The following is a 24936-nucleotide window of genomic DNA, read 5'->3' as shown; positions in this document are numbered from 1 at the left end:
CTACAAGAGCAGAACTTCAGTACTAAGAATGTGATCTGGACAAAAGAATTAAGAAACATCTCGATAATGTTCGTCTTCCTCTCTGTGCAGCTTTAGATTCACTCAATCGAACCCTTTGCTGCTCTGCTTTGTTCATTCTGCCAAAGAGGAGGAGACGAGTCCTCTTTTTGCTCATGAGCACATCGGCAGTCACACCTGAGACCTTTCACTTGCAGCACAGTGATCACAGGAGTCACTCACTGCCCACTGAGGCAGAAACTCTCAGATATTCCCTGTGCGGCATCACAACATTAACCAATGAGTTGGCATTTAGAGGGCTAATGGGGCAGCTAATCTAACGCTCACAGAATGGACAAACGTGCGCGTGTGCACGTGTGTATTTGACTGAAATGTGTACATTTCTGAGTATCTTTGAATGTGCATGTGAGGATATCAAAGTGCATCTTTCTGCTGCTGATATGCTGCACCGGTCTGAGGAAGAGGCACAAGTGGAGTCAGAAGAGAAATAACTGATTCCACAAAATGCTCATTTCCTTTGAAAAGCGCTGCTTTCACAGCCCAGCTGTGTGCCTGACGGACGTATGTTTGCATGAGGAAAAAACTGCAGCTTCAACAGCAACCTGCTGTCGGTGAATTGAAAGAAAACAGCCTCCTCCTTCGGTTCTTTCTCCTCCACAGGAAACAAAAAGAAAAATGTTCCTTTGGCACATTTTACTTCTCCTTCAGTGACAGCAGCAGTAAAAGGGAAAAAAGGGCAAGAGAGACGTTTGTTGGGGATGTAAATTAAAATTCCCATTTCTCTACCTCACCACTCACATGCACTCAGACTGACCTTTGTCATTATGCACAGTCTGTCCAAGTGAAACCATTCGCTTTATCTGTCAAGCAACTGCTGGTAGGCTGAGAAAAAGGAGTAAAGCTGATGCTGCTGCACACTTTATTCCAGCTGCTTTGTAACAGAATGTGTGATGAAAGGCATTTACTGTCGTTGTTCAGCTGAATTTGTGATAAAGTTTGATGTGTGATTGCACTTCCTCAATCCCATCGTGACCCATAGCAACACGTGGATAATCATAACTTAACAGTAAACTGAACACGTCAATCTATGGCGTTCGTATTTCCACTAAAGCAGGGATGTCAAAGTCCGGTCCTGGAGGGCCGCTGTCCTGCAGGTTTTAGATGTTTCCTGATTCAGATTAATTGAATCTCTTCAAAAGATTGTTACATTCTGCACAAACCAGCTAATGAGGCATTGATCTGAATCAGGTGTGTTGGAGCAGGGAAACATCTAAAACCTGCAGGACAGCGGCCCTCCAGGACCGGAGTTTGACATCTAATAACACGGATCACACGGAGGTCGTAGGGAACGAGGAGACGTGACATCTGGAACCCAAGCATGAGAGCTCAGGACACAAAGAGATGGTTGGGCAATTAAAAACCAAACAATTAAATACTTTTATAGCAGAAATCTTCACCAAAGGTTTCCTCTATCGACATTAATCGTTGATTAATGTCGAAAACCACCTGAAAAGAGGAACTCTCACACAGAATCAGGGCACAGCACTTTGTGATTAGTTGGGACTTTTTGGGATTTCCATAAAAAGTGCACTTTTTAAAGTAATAATCTATTTAATCTTTACCTGGAGGATACGAAAACACGGCCAGTGAAATTCTGCTGTTTTAAGCAGTCTTTTTTTAACTCAAACTTCCGCTCCAACCACACCCAGCTGCAGAAGAACCTGATGTTTCATCTCACTTAACTTATCTTTAAATGTTGTTGGGTCAAGTTCTGCGGCTCGCGCTGTTAATTATCTTCTCTCTGCTCCTGTATAAAGGAGCTTTTGTTGGGCTCCATCAGGTAAAAGAAAGCCATGACCTTCATTCATCCCCACAGTTCCTCTGCGCTGCGGCTCTCCAGCTCGTTAGCTCCAAGATTTTAACGTTCATTCGACCTTTCTTCAAACGTGATGAATATTTAGCGACGAGGGAGCGTCGCCATTCAGGCCGGCGCACACGCTCTGTCTTACTGACAGCCAGAGGGAGCAGCAGGAGGAACGCCGCCGCCGCTGCCTGTGCTTTGTAATCACAGCATGGACCAACCACACACACAAAGATAGAAAGAAAAACAGCCTCTGAAGCTTAAAAAGCAGACCAAAAGAAAAAATATATCACCAGCAACTACACGCTGGGAGGAAAACTGTCCAGTCTACATTTCTTATGTAGCTGAATTAGCGACAGAAGCATGAGAAGGCAGCGCTCGATGAGACGATTTGAAGCGTGGAATAAAGCTGCGGCCATATGTTGACAGAGCAGAGAGGGAACGCAGTAAATCTAGATGCAGCTGATGTTCAGACTTACATAACGCCGTCCTACAGCCTTCTGAATACCAAACAACCCTTAAAATAATCTGCCATAAAGAGGCATCCTTTCCTGGTCCTAAAAAATCTGTGTTAAATACCCTCATAATGCAAATGGATAACAGTGAAATATCATCCAATGAGCATAGTCCAGAGCTCACAAAGCTGGACAGAATCAGGTCCACTTCGATCTGATGCTTCTCGACCCAAACAGGGACCTGAACCAGCTGGGGCCATTGGTACGGCTGTATGGCTGCAGGTTAAATCAGATAAATGCGGTTCTCTTAGTCTGTTTAACCTCCAAGATCCAAGGAAAACCTGGTCGTGATCATACGCCGCTGATGATTAGGGATGAATAAATGTGATTAGGGATCATACTGCTACTGTGAGCTGAACCAGAACATGCAGAAACCAGCAGAAGGTATCTGTGGCATCACATGGCAGTTCAGGAGCTGAAGGCTCAGAGACCCAACAGATTAACAATGCTAACACTCACCATTCATACCGGGGAACAGAATGGCCATCAAGAAACTAATCATCTCGAAGTTTATACTCTTCATCTATGGATAATACCTTTGAGTTTGCAATGAAAGGAAGAAAATAACCACCTCAGACATGAAAGTGGGTAAAATCTCTTGCAAAGGCTTCTGTCCCAACTGGGTCCCTCCGTTGGTCCCAGGATTGTCGTCTAGCAGCTCCTACACCACGCCTAAGACAATCCAAACTCTGTTCATGTGTCGTCCCACGATGGTGGAATGACCTACCGAGCGCTACCAGAACAGGGGCGTCCCTGTCTATCTTCAAGAAGCTCCTGAAAACCCAGCTCTTCAGAGAGCATCTCCTATCCCAGCACTTACCTTGTACTTCCCTACCCCCTCTATCTCTGCACTTTATCTTTCTGCACTTCCTTCTATGCCTGCACCCTATCTCTACTCTGTCCCCTCTGACAGAGTCGGACTCCTGGGTTCCTTCTATGTAGTTTATTGTTAGCTTTTTATAAAGCTGTTATATCTTCATCTGTAAAACGCTTTGGATAAAAGCGTCTGATAAATACAGAAACAGAAACTCTATGCTTGACCGAATAGTTCATAACACATTTTTCTGCAGTTATCTCAGTTTTACTCGGACTTTAAGGTCAATATTGAGAATCCTGGCACCCAAAAGAAAATCCTCGGTGCAAGTAGGACCCGAAAATTAGCCAAAATTCTACAAGAAAAGGTCACATTTTGTCTAAAAATGGATTTGTCAACCAACATTTCACAATGATGTGGTTGATGATGCGCCTTTGTGACAACATCTGCACTTAAATGAACCAAATAACAGCTAAAACGTGAATAATAAAGTCTTTCTGCTCTTCCTTCTATGCCTGCACCCTATCTCTACTCTGTCCCCTCTGACAGAGTCGGACTCCTGGGTTCCTTCTATGTAGCTTATTGTTAGCTTTTATAAAGCTGTTATATCTTCATTTGTAAGCCGCTTTGGATAAAAGCGTCTGATAAATACAGAAACATAACAAACATAACATCTATTTCTGTAAAGACAAAGTGAGCCGTGTCCACCTTTGTAGCTCCGAGGTGTTCCCATCAATGCTGATCAGAGCCGGAGCCGATTAGGACTCATGACTACAGCAGAGTCATGTGACACAGCTGATTTAACAGGTTTCTTTTCATCACACGGTCCAATACGATTCACAAAGTCTCACGATATGCAGACGATTTGCTTCTGTACATCTCAAATCCCCTCAGCTGTAATTTTCATTGGGCAACAAACGCCCTAGAAATAAAAAAACTCTGAAAAAGTTGCACAACAATGTTATTTTTCATCTTGTTTTAACCAGATTAGAGCTCAAATCCAACCGATACCATCTATGTTTGGTGTCACTGTTGGTCAGTTCCACCAACGACTCCAATAAAAACATCATGGGACTGTTACCTGGACATTAACTCAACAGATTAATGTCAGATGTGGATGTTCCAGATGTGCCTGTCCTCCATAGAATCCTCAATACAAATGCTAACTTCAGCCTGTGGTTTCCTGACAGTTAGAAACGGTGCTTTTGATACGATAAGCGCAGCCAGTGGTCAGTGGCAGGCTTTAACCTTACTGACCCTTCTAAGCTGGAGACTGAGCCTGCTCAACTGGAAGCTTACCTTCCCTCCAACACATCTCGGCTTGACAGAGAGGATTCTTTATCATCTAAAGCTTAAATTTGTCACAGTTTATGTTTTATTAGTCATGTTTTCAGGTTCTGTTCTGGTCCTGCCACCTAGTTTCACTCACCTCACCTGCTTCATTGTTCACCACCTTCACTGATCACTCCCTCCACAGTATTTAGTCTCCTGGTTTCCTTTCATTCACGGCAGAATCCTCACTATCCCTTCACGCCTTGCCACTGAAAGATAAGTCTGGTTTTGCCTCATAGCCACGTTTCTTTGTTTAAGTCATAGTCATTGCTCATAGTATTTATTTTATAGTCTTGCCACAGTTAATCATAGTCCTGTTTTGTTTGTCATAGTCTTTTTCCACGTTTAAGTATTTTTGAATCCGGCTTTTTGTTCTTGGTTTTGCTCCCTGCTTTGTGAATAAACCTTTTTGAACTAAAAGAGCTGCATCTGGGTCCTACCTCTCCACCAGTCTCTGACAAAATTGCCCTGATTCTTACTTTCAGGCTCAACCAAATTATTCCAAAACACAAGGAAGCTCTTTCTGGAGTTAGTCAGTCTGTTCCTGGCATCAGTTTGACATTAATTTGTAACTTTCAGAAGTTACTGATGAGACAAAGGTCTGGCCCAGCTGCATATGGTATTTATGGGAATTCCCCTTTCAGAGCACAAAATTCAAGGAAGTGAGAATTTAAATCAATTACGTAGCCTTATTTACCGAGTGCTTTGTGCCAATTACACTCGCCATGGGTGTCGCTGTGGATGTGTCGGATGCTGGTTCAACACCAGAGGAGCCTCTGGAGACTGAACATGGACAGATAATCCTGATATTGACTGTTGAATAGCTTTAAAGTCCCTCTCAGCTGCTTCTCAAAGGTTAACCGCCTGCCTCTGCTCTGAGTTCACCGACGAGGAAGTTACTGTGTCAAATGTTTGTTCCAGAAATCTGGGTGCAGTGATGAACACATTCAGGCAATAACAAAGTCAGCCGACTATCACCTTAAGAATATATCAAGGCTAAAAGATCTGATGTCTCAGCAGGACCTGGAAGAACTGGTCCATGCATTCATCTTCAGTAGGTTTGATTATAGTAAAAGCATCTTTAAAAAGTCAGTTAGACACCTGCAGCTCATCCAGAACTCAGCTGCTGGAGTCCTACTGAGACCAAAGAAGTGGAGCACATCAGTCCAGCTGTGAGGTCTTTCCACCGGCTGCCTGTCCATCAGAGGATAGACTTTAAAGTTCTGATGCCGGTCCATCAGAGGATAGACTTTAAAGTACTGATGCTGGTCCATAAAGCTCTGAATGGTCCAAAATACATCAGTGACCTCCTGACCCACTGTGAACCTCCCAGACCCCTCAGGTCATCTGGATCCGGTTCTTTATCAGTTCCCAGAGTCAGAACCAGACCTGGAGGAGCTGCATTCAGCTTCTATGCTCCACATGTCTGGAACAAACTCCCAGAAAGCCTCAAATCAGCTGAAAAACTCAGTATTTAAGTCCAGGTTGAAGAAACATCTATTTTTAGCTGCATTTGAATAAGCTTGAGTTTCAAAACGGAATCAGATTTTAACTCCTGATTTTATCTATTGTTCTTTTTTCTTTCTTTTGTTTAAATTTTAAATCATGCTTTTTATTTCTTCTGTTTTAATGTCTCTGTAAAGCACTTTGAATCACCTTGTTGTTGAATTGTTCTATACAAATAAACTTTCCTTGCCTTTAAATTCTCACAATGGTTGGTAACTTTGGGTCAGTGACCAAGACTAAGTGACCAGTGGTTTGAATGTTTCCTAAATAAACCACACTGGGACCTGCGCTTGTCCTCAGCATCCAGATGGCCACAAAGCAACGCAAACTGCTTCCTCTTAGCATTCAACAGCTGGCGCTCCTCCTGCTGATGTTCGCCATTTTCCTGGCCTACTTCTGCAGCAGCTGGCCGCCTCGCAGGACCCACAGAGCTGTGTCAGCATACTGGTGCCACTGGTCCAGTGTGGGCGGCCCGTGAGCTGAGTCAGGAGGATGCCGGAGGTTGAAATCTGTCTCTTTTCTCAAAATCTGTTGATGCCAGCGAGGTCCAAATGTCAACAGGTTAAAAGCCCATCTTCATTCCATCCTGATTCTCTCTTCTTCCTCTAATTTAATTTTTTGCATCTCATCTAAAATACGTTTTTTTTTTAATTCTCTTCTCTTAAATCTTTACATTCCTTTAACCTCATTGCTTATTTTGCCCTTCTTTCCTGTCCTTGTCTTGCTGCTTCCCTCTCTAGGTCTTTATTTGTCTTTAATTTCCTCTTTTGTCATTTTGATTGCTCCACTTTGCTTTCCCCACCTCGTCCCGTGCTTCTCCTGCTAATTCAATCTGGTGACAAGACTGTGGCACAAAAGGGGAGTTTAACTCATCTCTCTGCTGTCGGCACTCCAGCGGCTAATCTGAGTCCAGCCGGTGACAAACGTCTGCCTGCTGTGAAGGACTCTGCTGAATCAGGAAGAACGGGGCGCCACGTGGGGACAGTCGTGATGGACGCATCAATCTTCTAAATGAATCAAAGTTAATACAACATCTGCTGTTTGGCAGGCATTTTCATATAAAGTGCCTGTTGTGGGGAAGAGGCCCTGCTCTGGTTTTATGACAGATGGAAACTCTACTGAGAAAGTGGCAATAATCAATGTTATAATTGGGCTGTAACTATAATTAGCTACAGGCTTGGTTCCCTACGTGGGAATGTTTTTATCTTCGTGCACAGTTTGACATTTTGGGCTTCGTGTGATTTAACGGGAGTAAAATCAGGAGCCCTTTTGTTCTTTTTCAGTATTTCTCTGCCACATAAACGTTGTTTTACAGATGGAAGATTTCTTCTTCTGCGGCCCAGTTCTGAGTAGCTCTTTCTCCCAGATTCTCTGAACTGGGAAAGGCTGCCGTCTCCTGCAGGTAAGACTGCTTTAACACACAGAAATGACCCTTTATGGTGAGCTAATGCTCTCAGGTCTCAGTCTGCTTGGACCTGATCACTGACATTGATTACCCCTCCTGGGTATTTGCCTAAGAAAGACGTCGTGATCACTGTTGAATTGCTCTTTATTCAGTTTTGTGCCAAACAATAAGTCTAATTTCCTTTTATAATTGCTCCATATGAAGGACTCATAAAAATATGTGTAACAGCCCCAAAGGACACCGGCGCCAGCATCTTTCACAGAGAGGAACAATCTGAAGGCTTGGGAATGAGAGGAATTACTCACTGACGGAGTCTGCAGGTGTCGGGATGCTTTCTGGTTGTTATTGTTCTTCAGAGAGGGTTTTCCAGCTGGCTGACCTCATTCTTTCTCAGCCTCGTGTTACCTCTGAAAGTAGGAATACTTTTCATATTCAATTGAATTTTATAATTTGAATTAATATCTCCCTGTGGTCAGTCTGTTTTCCCTGCTCTCGCACAATCAATACCATACAAATGGCTTCTCTCCGTGCACGGCTGCCTGGGTTTCTGGATCATGCTGGCTGCGCCGAAATGTGCCGAAGACAAATATCTACACTCCAGGAGGAAACTGGCTGAGTCAGGAAGGAAACAAGGTGTTTGTTTTTCACCTCGGTTAGTCACTACAGGACCATAAATCTATAATGAAAGTATTGGGGCAAGTGTGGGGTGGGGCGGGCGAGATGTTGGGGAAACCTTAATGTGACTGCAGGGGCTCGTCCTCGTCTGCAAACCAACTCACACACAGCGAGACCGAGGACAGTTTGCACAACTGAACCCAGAAATCACATAACTGATGATGTCATTTGAGGATTAATCCACATTCTGCCATTAATTTTACGCAGAACACAGTAAACTGGGCGAGAAACTGCTTATCAGGTCATTTCAAGATTCTAAAAGCACATCACAACAAACCGGATACAACTCAGCTGTGCACCAAATAAGAGAAGAAACCAAACGCAACACATATTATTTCTGTAATCTCAGTGTGGAGAAGCTCACAGATTCAAAATTTGACAATAAACTACAGATAAAAACAGAATAATTTAAACTTTAGAACTAAATACATCAAAATCAACCTTTGATTTTTGGTTGGAAAGCTAAAACCTCGGCTTGTTTACTCCGGTCAGCATTTAATAAAGAGTCCCAGGATTGGGGGATGAAATACCTGGAATTACCTGGAATTACCTGTCAACATTTCACCTGCAGTGTTCGTTCCAGGAGGCTCTCCAGCAGCCAACAAATTCAGGCGTTCATGTTCTCAGGACTTTGTTTCCTATGAAATAAAACTAAAGGCTGGAGAGCAGTTCTTCATGATTTTTTTAGTCGTATAATTTCAGCAGGTTACACTTAATAACCACCGAACTCTCTGAGCTGTTCTGAAATAATGAGACATTTGAATGAAACTAAACTAAAGATTCTTTATTGCTTTGATACTTTAAACCACTTAAAGGGAAACTCCGGTATTTTTAAACCTTATTTCTTGCATGAAATACGTTCATCTGCTCACTGAGAACAGTTTGGTGAAAATCGGCGTCCTTCGGAAGATATTTAGTTAACTCGAGATCTGCAGCAGCGTTCTTCTTAAAGTATTGGTGAAATAAAGACAGATAATGCCTTATTTAGAGGCTGCATCCTCTAAGCCCCGTTCACTCCGTTATATGGATCTCCAGTTATCTAAATATCTTCCTAAATATCTTCAGAAATAAGGTCTTGGTTTAAAAATGCCGGAGTTCCCCTTTAATGAAGGGTTAGCAGGAACACCACTATATAAAAAAAGCTTTTGTAACCTCCTGATTATGAACATATCTGCTTATTTTCAGCTCCATACTAATCTGTACAGTTCTTGGTGTCTTGGTGGTGATTGAAACTAACTGACTCCATCCACAGGTGTCCATTAACCAGTGCCTGTGGATCACCTGAAGAACTGGCCGCTCTCACTGCTGCCCTACTTGGATGGAGATGCAGCACTAATATCAAATCTAACCCTGTTAATAGATGCAAACAGAACGTACATCTGAGACAAAGTTACATTTAAGCTGTATCTTCAGTTTTGCTGCGTTAATGCACAGCAGTGTGTCATCTGCATACAGACAGAAAGAAGAGATTTCTTTAGCTACCAGTAGAACAACATACGTCATATAATGCCACAGATCTCTGAACTCTGCTTTCATTGGCTGTGCCTCCCGTTTCCTCTGGAAACTGTTTGGCTGAGTCAGGAAGGAAGCAAGGTGTTTGCTTCTCACCTGGTTTCGATGGTACACAATCATAAATCTGTGGCGACAGTATCGGGGCAAGTGTGGGATGGGCTGGAAAAATCTAAAGGGATACACCTTCATGGCTCAACAGGTTAAGTTTTCATTCAGCTTTTCAGTACAATTTCTTTTGCATTTTGCTTTCGTTGCATCTTATCTTCTATTTTCCAGATTTTCCGAGAGAAGAGAGGAACTAAAATAATCTGAAAGGTGATATTCAGCTATTTAAAACTATAAACTACTCCTTCTGAGGGTAAACAACTTTGTGTGAACAGGAGTGATGACATGATTAGCCTAAAATGTGAATAAATGCACGTTTCCATCCCTGTTATGTGGTTATTAAGGGCAGAACTGCAGGTTAGAGACTGTTTTTTAACATTAAAGATGGAATAACATCGGCATGAAGACACCCAAATAAAATAAAATATGTATAATGTGTGTAATAAGAAAAAATGTCTGTTAAAGAACTGTTCAGACTGAACTCAGCTGAATCTTTCCGGATGAAAATCGCCCCTCCACGGAGAGAAACACCTCTAATATTCACCTAAACCACGTACTTTGTGTAACATGCAGAGTGGTTTAAACGTCTTTTCACAGCATATTTCACTAAACTAACCTTTCCTGCACTCATATGTGTGCATATTTCATTGCATTCGACAGAATAAAGGTGAGAAAAATAGTTTCCAAATGCATTTCCTGATGTTGAACACTGGGGGGCACAGACTGTGCGTCACAGAGAATTACAGCAACATGACAAAGTTGTGTGGAAATGGGTTTTTTTAATAACCTGTAATGTGTTTGTCTCATTTGGCTTCGGTTTTCTGACCTTGCTCCAACACTAACAACAGAGTTACTTACTGTCTGGGAAGCAGTTGTCGGGGTCCATCGCTTCCTCGGCCATCTCCGAGTCCTCGTCTTCTTCCTCTCCAGGCTTCCTCAGGTCCACAGTGCTGCCCTCTGATAGGCTGATATCATCCTTCTGCTGAAGGAAACAAGAAGAAAGAACCAATCAGAACAGCAAACCCATCTGATTCGCCTCACTGATTGGTTTAAGTTACCTGTTTAGTGAGGAAAACAAAGGTAAATGTAGTTCAGTCACCCTCATCAAACAGGCTGTAACTGCTGTTTCTTCTGGTTTTTAACTGATTTCAAGGTGGAAAACTTTAAAGGTACAGTTCAGCACTTTGATCGTTTTCACATGAGACAGAAACAAAGTGGAAAGAGTTTCTTTCTCTGTTCATCAAGTCAAGTTTTTTCTCTCTATCGCCCTCTGGCCACACCCACCATGACCTCCATCCTCTCTCGGCTGTTCGCCTACATCCCTTCTCCATCACATCTGACAAACTCTGACGAACAGAGGAGTGTTGGTGGTCATTTCTCTCTGGATGTCAGGAACATCTCTCTTTATTACAGTTAAGTTCATCTGGATCCTTCTATCTGATGATCATCAGCAGTCGTCTGTTTGTGTTGAATTAGTTTTGCTCTTTTTCTGCATGGTTTGGGTTAGTTGGTTTTATTATCAGCATCATTTTTGCTGCAGTCCAGGTTGAATGACTCACATTTAATGTTACATAACTGAAAGAAATCCTGGCTTAGAAAACAGAGAAGCATCACCTTCCAAACCTTTTCTCACTCCGCCAGAAAAACCTACCGTCTGTTCACTTTGACTCTGAGATATGAACAATACTAGATGTTAGGAACCCCCCCACCCCATTCTCTCCTCCAGCTTCCCTGCTCAATCCCAGCTGACTTCAAAGGTCCCTGTTTGCTAAGCATCATGGGAGTTTAAATCCACAAAAGGACAAGCGAGTTGGAGGGATGGAGACAGGCTTTCTGCTGAGGACTGGGGAAGGAAATTTGGCAAGTTTTTCTATTGTCTGGACAAAGCAACAGCAGGGGTGTGTGTGTGTGTGTGTGTGTGTGAACAGGTGAGCTAACTACCTGAGTCAACAGCTACTCATGAATACATTCAGGGTCTGGGAACAGAGAGCAGCCACTGTGACAAATGCCAGCCTTGGACACACACACAGACACACACTCGCACAAAGTGAAGCCAAAAAGACGTGAATACACACCTAATCTCTGACACACACTAACACGAGAAAACAGATCCACACAAAAACTGGATAATGTAACAGGCCCACGCAGCAGCCTTGGGCCAAAACCTCCTGACAGTTGACGTCCATAATGAGGGGTTTAAATGTATTTCAGCTCATAAGCGGTTTCTATTGTAGAGCCGGAGACGAGCTGAAGGCAGTGAAACACACACAGGGACATTACACTCACGTGTAATCTGATTACTGTAGCCCAAGTAAAAGAATGAGCTACTTTAAATGGTTTAAAAACAAACTGCATTTGCTCATTTAGCAGAAACTTTCAAATGAAAAAAGAAAAACAGTGTTGAGTTCACTGTCTTATTGACTATATAACTTATAACTTGGTCAGCTGGTATATAACTTGGTCAGCAGGTAACTTGGTCAGCTGGTAACTTGGTCAGCTGGTACATAACTTGGTCAGCAGGTACGTAAGTCAGCAGGTATATAACTTGGTCAGCTGGTAACTTGGTCAGCAGGTAACTTGGTCAGCTGGTAACTTGGTCAGCTGGTAACTTGGTCAGCTGGTACGTAACTTGGTCAGCAGGTACGTAACTTGGTCAGCTGGTACGTAAGTCAGCAGGTATATAACTTGGTCAGCTGGTAACTTGGTCAGCAGGTAACTTGGTCAGCTGGTAACTTGGTCAGCTGGTACGTAACTTGGTCAGCAGGTACGTAACTTGGTCAGCTGGTAACTTGGTCAGCTGGTAACTTGGTCAGCTGGTATGTAACTTGGTCAGCAGGTACATAAATTGGTCAGCAGGTAACTTGGTCAGCAGGTAACTTGGTTAGCTGGTATGTAACTTGGTCAGCAGGTAACTTGGTCAGCAGGTACGTAACTTGGTCAGCAGGTAACTTGGTCAGCAGGTAACTTGGTCAGCTGGTAACTTGGTCAGCTGGTAACTTGGTCAGCAGGTAACTTGGTCAGCAGGTAACTTGGTCAGCAGGTAACTTGGTGAGCAGGTAACTTGGTCAGCTGGTAACTTGGTCAGCAGGTACGTAACTTGGTCAGCAGGTAACTTGGTCAGCAGGTAACTTGGTCAGCAGGTAACTTGGGCAGCTGGTAACTTGGTCAGCAGGTAACTTGGTCAGCAGGTAACTTGGTCAGCAGGTAACTTGGTGAGCAGGTAACTTGGTCAGCAGGTAACTTGGTCAGCAGGTAACTTGGTGAGCTGGTAACTTGGTCAGCTGGTAACTTGGTCAGCAGGTACGTAACTTGGTCAGCTGGTAACTTGGTCAGCAGGTAACTTGGTCAGCGGGTAACTTGGTCAGCAGGTACGTAACTTGGTCAGCTGGTAACTTGGTCAGCAGGTAACTTGGTCAGCTGGTAACTTGGTCAGCAGGTAACTTGGTCAGCTGGTAACTTGGTCAGCTGGTAACTTGGTCAGAGAGAAACCAAGAAAATACCATCTGGAGTAACTTCATGCAAGGTAGTTTCTCCCTGAAGCGCTCAAGTCAAAGATAACGACTTCAGTTTTGTCTGAATTTAGAAGCATAAAATTATGAGTGAACCATTTAATTCCTTCTTAAAGAAGGTTTAGTTATACGCTGTCAATCTAAACAGACAGCAGATGGAGAATCAAACTCAGCATGGCGTTTTAAGGTGGTTCAGCAGGTGGTTACCATAGTGACAGACTTGTCATTCAGTTGTGGTTGTTCGCCTTCACTTGGCAAGAGGAATGGCACCACCAGTGCTAACGAGGACATACGCAACATATTTGTCTCTCCAGCGGGATGGTTTCTGTGTTTTATGCTTACAAAAGCAGAAGTAAGATATTTTTCATCTTCACACAACACTGAGAGAGAAAAGAGAGACAAAGAAGACACGAGAGATGGATGGAGGCAGATGTTAGATTTAGCGAGATGAGCAACATCGATGGAGCAGGAGTCATTCCCAACATCGCACAAACAAATACCGCAGGTAGATATTTTAAGGGTTTCTGAAGTCAAACACCAGCTCTTGACTCTTGAAAAATGGACCAAATAATCAGTAAACAAGCAGAACAGCTGATTTAGAAAATATCTGCTCCTTTGAAGAGAAAAAAACACTCAAAATTAAACATCCAATCAAAGAGCTTTTAAGTAAATTAAAGCTTCCGCTTTGTAGAAATGTGGCAAAATAATCATCCATTAAAATCTAATTCTGGGTTAGTTTCAGGGGAAATTTCAGCAATGACTCAATGCAAATTTATTCAGTAAATAAAAAGAAAACTCTTGCAAGAGACACAGCATATCAATAATTAAGGAGTAAAACAAAGTCTCAGACGTCCAGAAAACTGAAAATACCACATTAATCTTTCATTAACAGGGATTTTTCTTTGCTTCACATCAGTGAAGTTGTCCAGTTTGCTGTCTGGATGTTTTTTGATGTCGTTCATTTCATAACACAAGAGGGAAATCAAAGCAGGTCTGTGGCGTCCGCCGCCCACCGCCTGTCTCTGCAGACAGCACCTGTACATCAGAGGTCAGAATCAGTTTCATTTGTTCATGTGCAAAGAAAAGATCCCACACAACTGTGTGCACACCTGGCACAAACAGGGAAGTCTCCAACACAAAAACTTTGTGGAGCTGTTTCTAACTCAACTAACAGAAATGTGCAAAAGCTTTGATTCAGCTCTCATTTCTTTACATATTTCCAGGAAAACTGGAAACAGTTGGAACAATTTGTTGAAACATGTTCAAACATGAATATAAACCCAGAATCTGAGGCAGAAACAGAGTTTTTTATCAGTTCTCAGCAGCTTTAAAGTGAATATCTGGTCTGAGCTCCTTTATTCTCCAACACAGCCTGAACCCTCTGAGACAAGCTTTCTGTCATTTCTTTAAGGAGTCTTCAGGAATAGTTCTCCAGGCTTCTTGAAGGACATCCCAAAGCTCTTCTTTGGATGTGGGCTGCCTTTTGTTCCGTTCTCTGTCAGATGATCCCACACTGCTTCAATAATGTTGAGGTCCGGGCTCTGGGGAGGATTCATCCCTCCATAAGACCTGTTGCCACTGATTTTCAGTCCACTTCTTGTGTCATTTGGCACAGCTCAGCCTTTTCTCCCTGTTTCCCTTCCTTAAGAATGGCTTCTTGACAGCCACCCTTCCATGGAGACCATTTCTGATGAGGCTTGGGCCAACAGTAGATGGATCAGCTGAAGGTCCAGATGCATCTCTCAGGTCCTGTCAGGTCACAGCTGGATTTTTTCCTCTTTCTTAAGGACATCACTTTCAGATCCTGTTCATCTGCTGGAGATAGTTTTTTAGGCCTGACACTTCTTCTTTTGTCCTCCACTTGTCCAGTTTCCTCAAATGTTTTAAGGACACACTGCACACCATGCTGAGATATGCCAAGTTTTCAGCTAATAGCTCTTTGGGAATCACCATCATTGGATTTGTGGATGAGTGAACAAAAAGAAAGTTTAGGAAAATCACGATTTCAATGCTTCAGTAGCTACTTAAATACCAAATATGAGCAATTTTAGGTCACCGAGTATATCACTGTCCTGTCAGATTACTCTGTTAAACAAAGCTTTTCCTTGCATGCTTATGTCCTTTTCAATTTACAATAATGTCATCCAAACCCACGTTAGCTTCCCTCTAAGATGACAGCATTGGTTTCTGAGGGCACTGGTGCTCATTCAGACTTAGCCTTGGTTTCGACTGCTTAATTAATTCATAAAAACTTCTCTAACGTATAAAAAGCACCACAACAACGTGTTAGCAAGGTTGAAAACTCAATTCTGACCAGAAGGGCCTTTAAACATCTAAATTTAAGAGTTCCACAGGTATTTTAGGAGCTTGTGATATCTTTATTCACAGCAACTATAACACAGTCACAGTATGAATACATGAAAGGCAACTTTCCATGAATGCTGCTGTAAACACTGCGGTCTGACCTCTGACTGTGGCTGTTGACCACCTGCAGCGGCTGATTCACGCTTTACAAGACGATAAAAACCACATTCAGTGATTTATGACGCCATTAAAGCCCGGGTCAGCCATTTAATCATTACATAACCAAACCAGGGCTCTATTAAAACTGGAGAGCTGGAGCGCCTTAACAGCTTCTATTTACAGTGAGCTGTTTGTGTACTGAGAATAAATTACATACAGCAGACCTGGAGGGAGAGAAGAGACAGGGCGACGGATACAGAGAGGGAGGGAGAGGGTGGTGGCAAAAACAAGGAACCACAGCTGGCAGAGGATAAACAGATCAGCAGAGAAATAACTGAATGCTCATACTGTGGAATTAACTGTGGCAGCAGCAAGTATCTTTATTAGCTTTACAGCCAGCTTTGCTGCAACTGGTCAGCTGTAATATCTGGGTATCTGGGATGTTGTGAGAGAAACTAAAGAAATAACTGAAGGGGTTTAACTACCAGAGGGTGACATAGTAGATGTTCAGGGCAGCTGGAAATACCTTAGGGTCCAACAGGCAAAGTTCAACCCTGAAGAAGCTGCAGGAAGTCGGCCAAAGCTAAGCACCTACAAAGAGAAAGGCAGCTCCCTGAGAGCCAATGCTAAACAGAGGGAGGGAAGGGGGTCCGGGGCTTGTGAGCGTCAGAGTCAATTTCTCAGATGAAGCAACAAACTTCTTGGAGTACATCAAGAGAAGAAGAAGATGGCCCCTAGTGATGCACTGATAGGTGAGTGTTGAAGGCAGCTGAAGCCCACCATCATGGAAGGATAAGCCTCTACACGGCATGTGTTTCTGTTTCTGTATTTATCAGACGCTTTTATCCAAAGCGACTTACAGATGAAGATATAACAGCTTTATAAAAAGCTAACAATAAGCTACATAGAAGGAACCCAGGAGTCCGACTCTGTCAGAGGGGACAGAGTAGAGATAGGGTGCAGGCATAGAAGGAAGAGCAGAAAGATAAAGGGCAGAGATAGAGGGGGGAGGGAAGTACAAGGTAAGTGCTGGGATAGGAGATGCTCTCTGAAGAGCTGGGTTTTCAGGAGCTTCTTGAAGATAGACAGGGACGCCCCTGTTCTGGTAGCGCTCGGTAGGTCATTCCACCATCGTGGGACGACACATGAACAGAGTTTGGATTGTCTTAGGCGTGGTGTAGGAGCTGCTAGACGACAATCCTGGGACCAACGGAGGGACCCAGTTGGGACAGAAGCCTTTGCAAGAGCATTCAAGTAGATGGAGCCGTTCCATTAAGCTCTTTGTAGCTAACATCAGGGACTTGAACCTGATGCGGGCGGCTAAGGGCAGCCAGAGGAGCTCAATGAACAGAGGGGGGACGTGTTCTTTTAGGCTGATCCAAGACCAGACGCACCGCCGCGTTCTGGACCATCTGCAGAGGTTTCACAGGCTGGAGACCAGTTAGGAAACCAGTTAGGAGAGCAGTTAGGAAACCAGTTAGGAGAGCAGTTAGGAGAGCAGTTAGGAAACCAGTTAGGAAACCAGTTAGGAGACCAGTTAGGAGACCAGTTAGGAGACCAGTTAGGAGACCAGTTAGGAGACCAGTTAGGAGACCAGTTAAGGCGTGGTGTAGGAGCTGCTAGACGGCAATCCTGGGACCAACGGAGGGACCGAGGCATGTACCACTGACAGAAAAGGCTGATGGAGGCACGGACCATAATGCAACAGGATCAGGCCCCAAACACAAGAGCAACAGAGGCTGGGGGCAACCACACCAGGCAGGACCCCAGGTGCAGGCTGTGCCTCCGAGACAGTCCAGGTGTACGAAGCAGGCAGGTACGGCATTCGTGAAACGCCATAACCAAGTGTCAGGAATAGCGTGCAGGAACATCTGTGCTGAGACTGGGCTGGAAGTCCCAAAGTCTAAATAGGGAATACCTACAAAGGTAGTGGAGAATGACAGAGCATAGATTCTCTTCCAGTGACAGAAACATGAAGAAGGAGCAACACAAGAAGCTTGAAAGATACCAGGGGCTGAAGGAGGAAGTTGAAGAGATGTGGGAAGTGAAGGCGCCAGTGGTAACGGGAGCACCTTGAACCCCAAACTATAATAATGGAAACAGATCTCAAGAACAGCATCAGAGATCTCTAACCAAAAGAGCGCAGTTCTAGGAACAGCGAAGATACAGTCGAGAACCCTCACCAGCCCAAAAGCCTCTGGTAGAGGACCCAGGCCTGAAAAAGGGGTAATAGGTGGAGGATGGAAGGCCACAGACCTAGAGGTCTAACACTCATGTTTTACATTGGCAAAGAAAGACTTAATTTCCCTCTGAAGCACATTAATGTACTAATGTACTAAATTGGTGCTAATTAAGACTTCAGAATGGCATTTCATCTGCTGTGACATATGTGCCCCGGGTACCGGACTGTATACCCGGATGGTGCTGGAGTTGCACACTCAGCTAACCTTAGCAGAAAAAGAGACCAGGCTACACCTGAACCACACTGCTGACTAATCTTATCTTAGATTTCATACCCAAGCTCATGCTGGGTCCTTATTTAACTGCCTATCTGGGACACAAAATGGAAAACACGTGTTGTCTGAGCCAATAAAAACCATTTCACATCTATGCTGCTGAGCCAGCGAGGAGCTCAGCAAAAGCACCACCAACATGAAATATATACATGTCAAAATATTACATATTTAACCAAAAACAAAGCAGCCATGTCTATTATTCATGAAAAATCACAGATGAACAGGGAACTCGTTTATTCTCACTGCAGGTACGACAATACTCTGTGATGACGTCGAACAATGTTTCGTTGTTCTTAGAGCAGCTGCTGTTTGCTCTCGTCTGTAAGTTTTACTGAAGATGGTGTTTATCATGTTCAGGTGACCCTGAACATATTAAAAAATAATCTGATCCTTACCAGGTGTTAAAATGAGCTAAATCCAACAAAAACACGGGTCAGCTTCCACAGGAACTAAGAGGGTTATAAGGCCATTTCCAAACTATCTGGAGTCCATCATTCTACAGAGAGAAAGATTATTCACAAGTGGAAAACATTCAGGACAGCTGTCAATCTTCCCAGGAGTGGACGTCCCAGCAAGTTCACCCCAAGGTGAAGAAGCCCAGAGCTACATCTCAGACTCTACAGGCCTCAGTTAGCATGTTAAAGGTTAAAGGTCACCCCAAGGTGAAGAAGCCCAGAGCTACATCTCAGACTCTACAGGCCTCAGTTAGCATGTTAAAGGTTAAAGGTCACCCCAAGGTGAAAAAGCCCAGAGCTACATCTCAGACTCTACGGGCCTCAGTTAGCATGTTAAAGGTTAAAGGTCACCCCAAGGTGAAAAAGCCCAGAGCTACATCTCAGACTCTACAGGCCTCAGTTAGCATGTTAAAGGTTAAAGGTCACCCCAAGGTGAAAAAGCCCAGAGCTACATCTCAGACTCTACAGGCCTCAGTTAGCATGTTAAAGGTTAAAGGTCACCCCAAGGTGAAAAAGCCCAGAGCTACATCTCAGACTCTACGGGCCTCAGTTAGCATGTTAAAGGTTAAAGGTCACCCCAAGGTAAAAAAGCCCAGAGCTACATCTCAGACTCTCCAGGCCTCAGTTAGCATGTTAAAGGTTAAAGGTCACCCCAAGGTGAAAAAGCCCAGAGCTACATCTCAGACTCTACAGGCCTCAGTTAGCATGTTAAAGGTTAAAGGTCATACATCTCAGACTCTACAGGCCTACGTTAGCATGTTAAAGGTCAAAGTTCACCCCTAGGAAGCGTCATTAAAAGGAAGCTGGTGGAACACAAACAGAAACATCTTTTACTGAGTGTGTTGGTCAGTGAAGTCACTGAAAATCATTCCTTTAACCTTTATTCAGATGTTTCTGTTCGATAAAGTTTCAAACTAAATACGGAATAGCTTTAAGTTTTTATTGCATTTTAAAACCCTTAAATCTTTAGTTGTTACATTTCAGGACAAAAGCTAAATAAAATGCTTTATGTATTTAAATCATCGATAAATAAACTGCGTACGGTATCATTCGAACCCAAGAAACGGGCAGAGAAACATGATCAGGAACAAAATAAGTCTAAATTAGCTCAGTTAGCATGCTAAAGGTTAAAGGTCACCCCAAGGTGAAAAAGCCCAGAGCTACATCTCAGACTCTACAGGCCTCAGTTAGCATGTTAAAGGTTAAAGGTCACCCCAAGGTGAAGAAGCCCAGAGCTACATCTCAGACTCTACAGGCCTCAGTTAGCATGTTAAAGGTTAAAGGTCATGGCAGCACAGTTAGAAAAAGACTGAACAGGGATGGCTTGTTTGGAAGGGCTGCAGGAGAAAGCCTCTTCTCTCTAAAAAGAACATGGCAGCACAGCTTAGGTTTGCAAAGCTGCATCTGAACAAAGCTCAAGACTTCTGGAACAATGTCCTTTGGACAGACCAGAGCAAAGTGGAGATGTTTGGTCCTAATGCACAGCAGCACGTTTGGAGGAAACCAAACACAGCATATCAGCACAAACACCTCATACCAGCTGTCAAGCACGGTGGTGGAGGGCTGATGATCTGGGCTGGTTCTGCAGCCACAGGACCTGGGCACCTTGCAGGCATTGAGTCCACCATGAACTCCTCTGGATACCAAAGTATTCTAGAGTCAAATGTGAGGCCATCTGTCCCACAGCTAAAGCTGGGCTGAAACTGGCTCATCAACAGGACAAAGATCCCAAACACAGCAGCAGATCTACAGCAGAATGTGGGAAAAAGAAAAGAATCAAGGTGTTGCAATGGTCCAGTCAGAGTCCAGACCTCAGCCTGACTGAAATGCTGTGGTGGGACCTTAAGAGAGCTGTGCAGAAACCAATGCTGCAAACCTCAATGAGCTGAAGCAACGCTGGAGATAAGAGGGCCGAGATTCCTCCAGAACCATGAGAGATGGTGCACTTTACACAACTGAATGCTTTTATTTGGTTCATGTTGATTGTTTGTTCATCAATTCCTGGTCAGTATGAAGTAAAATGAGTTAATTTCTACAGAAATATGCTTCATAAATAAAACTGTGACTCACAGAAACCTCTACAAGAGGGAATGATGCACTGAGAAGAACTTTTATTCTCTTTCCTTCACAAGACAAGTGTTAATTCATTCATCATCCTGGAGAACTAATTCATTAAAATACATATTGAGAAAAGGAAAACCTGCGTTTTAAACCGGTTAAACCTGCACTGGACAGTTCAGCATCTACAGTGGGAGGTTAAATATTCCAGTGGTTTAGGAAAAGCTTTGGTCATGTCAGGAAACACCTTCAGCTGGAGGATTTCAGAGGATCTGAGGTGAAATGAGAGGATCAGAAAGAGCATGAAAACATTTGTGTTCTGAACTGATGTTCAAGCTAATTATGAAGCAGACGGAAAGTGAGATGCTCCAAAGGCAGAGAAGCAGCCTGTCTGTGCCTCACACACACACCTTAACACATGCACCCTGGGAACAAATCTTGATGCTAAAGAGTTGCGAAAGCAGCGATGCTCTCTGACTCTCTCTGTTGTCCCGAGCCCCACACCAGCCTCCCATCCCACGCAAACACTGCTCTTCTATCTCTGTGAGGACGCGGCGCACTCACCGGAGCTTTACCCTCACCTTCGCAGTGCAAAGCAGATTCCTAATCCTAACCAAGACCCGATTCTCCCCTGAACCATGAAACCGACGTCCTCAACACACACTAAAACACACACTGGTCCCCACAAAGATAGAACAAAGACTCTAACCCTCTGTGACTCAAAAACAGATGTTTTTAAAACATGCTTCTGATGTTTGTTCTGTTTATGTTGCCCTTTCACATGAGGTCAGTGTGTTTTTGAGTGTGTGTTGCTGCTCTCACTGCATTAGCATGTTTCACCTCAAGGCTAACTGCTGCATCACAGAGACACAGAAGAACAGATCTGTACAAACTGTAGGTCTGTCGTGTGTTTTTGCACATTTTATACGGTGGAAAAACATCAGTCCATGTGCTGGAAATGCAGAAACTGTGAGCTGATAATGTTTTCCATTGTCTGTACAGGGAGGTGGTCATTATATATTATTAATATTCAAACTTAATCATGTATTTTTATGCCTAACTCTAACCAACTGCAACTGAAAGCATGATATCGGGTTGGATTGGACTTCAGCTTGGCTTCCAGTGGTGTAACACAGCCGCCCATCCTCTCCTTCGTCCTCAGAAACATTTCTAAACATGTAACAGTCGTGCAATATGACAAATATGCTCAACATGAAGGAAAATGTAGACTTATGTTGTGATTTATAACGATTTTGTAGCCCAGAAGCTGTAATAATCTTCCTTTTTGAAAGTCTTTTTTGTTAAACTGCTACATTTTGTGCTGTGGACCAATAAGATGTCAATATAAAAAACAGGGATGCAGAAAAATATACTGAATAAATTAACATTTAATGCACTATTTTTCATAATAAAGCCAGAAATACGAACAGACATGTAAAATAAAATTCTAATGTCATCATTATTGTAAATTTTTTCAGATTAATTCCAACATTTATTCCAATTTTTATTCTTTTTGAGATAAATTAAGTTTAAAACAACGTTTTTACTGTGAAATATTGTGAATTTGTGGTAAAAAGTAGCATGAAATCAGTCTGTTGTGTGTTTGAGTTTAAAACGCTGGCTCTGAAGATATAAATAAAGCTTTTTTAACATAAAACAAAACAATAAAACAGAAGGTTTTCAGAGACTGATGATGGGGAATTATTCACAGAGTCACCTTTTCTTGTTTAATGAAGTGTGACCTGCATTAACTGGCCGATTTCTTTTTTCATTTGGAAGACTGCAGAGTGTCCACAGTTTGTCTCAAAACAATTGTGTTCAAATGGATCCTTTTCTCTCACCCGTCCGGTTAAAGCTGGAGGCCTATAACAGAGGGAAATTACCCAGAAGTATCTTAATGGCAGCTCTGATAAGAGCTGGTTGAATTTACTAAATGTAAAGCAGAGGAGTTTCAGTTCTTCCTTTATCGTGTCCTTCACACTGGACCAGAAGGCTGGGACATCACTTCTTGGGATAACATATTAGACTATCTTCCATCCCAAAATGACACCATGTGGGGTCATCAAAATGGCGTCTATCAAAGGGATGATGGTGTAGACAGAGTGTATGTTAGTCCTTAAAAAGTTGTATTTTAACCCTAAACGAACAGTTTAAATCCCAATCCCCAATGCTCAGAGTCTTTTCTAAGTCTGCTGGTGTGTGGGGAGCATAAGCCAGTGATGCTACACTCAACTAGGAGGTGTTAACGAGTCACCAACATGCCACGGCGTCCAATAACATGATGGTGGCATCGTAAAAAGAATGTATTTTAGCCCTGACTAACAAAGTAATTTAGTTATGTAGCCAGAAGTGGAAGAACAGGGTCCAGCTCACACCCTATGACTGAAAGCCCTCCTCGTATTAACGCCATCCATGGAAACGTGTTGTATTTCCCCCTGCTGCCTGTAGGGGGAGTAGCTTAGAGATGTCCATGTGAGGCGTATTTCAGGCATAAAAAACCGATTGTTTTGATTGGAGGACTCGGGGCATATTAAACACACAGAATCATTTATAATTCTAATCTCACACAAATCAAACACTTTTCTAACTGGGATTCATGTTGATAAATATGTCTGAACATAGGAAACCATTATAAATGTAACATCTGTTCCATGTTCACTGCAGTTACTGGTAGCTTGTGCTCTTCTTCTTACTTTATTAACAGCCTTGGTAATAAAGGAGGACTTTAATAGTTTTCTTGTATGCGTTTCTTTTCCTTCTGGCTGCTGCTCAGAGAAGAATTTCTGTCTTCTTTAATGTAAATCAGCTTGTCCTTGAAGTGTCTTAAAGTGACTCATTATTTCGTGCTGCATAAATAAAACTGAACTGCAGTGAAATTTTAACCTCACCTCAAGCAAACTGTGGTATGCTCCCAGTTTTAGAAAGATCCAAAGGAAAACCACGGACACATGCAGGTTGAAAACAAAGAGTCTAAACAGGCAACTCCAACATGACTCTAAATAAAGAATAAAAATGAGAAGCTAATGTCTTTTGCCGAAAGGATCTTGCTTGGTTTGAGGCTGTCTTTTGTGAGCAGAGACACACTGTTGAACCAACTAAAATGGCTTTTAAATCCACTTGACTCAACATGAAAAAACAGCAACTGTATTTGGACACTACAAGCAAAAGAAAAAGTAGGACTTGGTTTCCTCCAAACGTGCTGCTGTGCATTAGGACCAAACATCTCCACTTTGCTCTGGTCTGTCCAAAGGACATTGTTCCAGAAGTCTTGAGCTTTGTTCAGATGCAGCTTTGCAAACCTAAGCTGTGCTGCCATGTTCTTTTTAGAGAGAAGAGGCTTTCTCCTGCAGCCCTTCCAAACAAGCCATCCTTGTTCAGTCTTTTTCTAACTGTGCTGTCATGACCTTTAACCTTTAGCATGCTAACTGAGGCCTGTAGAGTCTGAGATGTAGCTCTGCGCTTTTTCACCTTGGGGTGACCTTTAACCTTTAACATGCTAACTGAGGCCTGTAGAGTCTGAGATGTAGCTCTGGGCTTTTTCACCTTGGGGTGACCTTTAACCTTTAACATGCTAACTGAGGCCTGTAGAGTCTGAGATGTAGCTCTGGGCTTTTTCACCTTGGGGTGACCTTTAACCTTTAGCATGCTAACTGAGGCCTGTAGAGTCTGAGATGTAGCTCTGGGCTTTTTCACCTTGTGGTGACCTTTAACCTTTAACATGCTAACTGAGGCCTGTAGAGTCTGAGATGTAGCTCTGGGCTTCTTCACCTTGGGGTGACCTTTAACCTTTAGCATGCTAACTGAGGCCTGGAGAGTCTGAGATGTAGCTCTGGGCTTTTTCACCTTGGGGTGACCTTTAACCTTTAACATGCTAACTGAGGCCTGGAGAGTCTGAGCTGTAGCTCTCGGGCAGCAACAGTTGTTCCTCTAACATCATTTCTTTCCTCCATGGTATTATTTTGAATGCTCCAAACTGAGGTTTCCCACCAGAACATCCCACAGAGCATCCAGCTAAGGGATGAGAACATGATTCATCAGAGCTGGCCACCTTCTTTCATTGCTCCCTGATCCAGTTCTGACGCCCATGTGTCCATTATAGGTGCTTTCAGCAGTGGAAATGGGTCAGCACCCTGGGGCCCCCAGACTGGTCTGCAGCTACACAGCTTAAAACATACTGTGTTATAATAGTGTT

At 43.2% G+C, this 24936-nt stretch overlaps 1 protein-coding gene across 1 annotated transcript in view; it reads right to left on the bottom strand.

Moving 5' to 3' along the window:
• LOC140284372 (sodium channel protein type 5 subunit alpha-like) overlaps positions 1-24936 on the bottom strand; it is a 175578-nt gene that overhangs the window by 27290 nt on the left and 123352 nt on the right. The window contains exon 22 of the mRNA XM_072378248.1: positions 10602-10725. Coding sequence (XP_072234349.1) covers positions 10602-10725 — 124 coding nt within the window. The remainder of the gene's footprint in view (positions 1-10601; positions 10726-24936) is intronic.

The sequence above is a fragment of the Leuresthes tenuis genome, unplaced genomic scaffold (genome assembly GCF_036924035.1).
Source record: "Leuresthes tenuis unplaced genomic scaffold, fLeuTen1.0.hap1 SCAF_24, whole genome shotgun sequence".
NCBI classification, from domain to species: Eukaryota; Metazoa; Chordata; class Actinopteri; order Atheriniformes; family Atherinopsidae; genus Leuresthes; species Leuresthes tenuis.
Note: the sequence above shows the minus strand (reverse complement) of the source record. Positions and strands in the feature narration are given on the sequence as shown.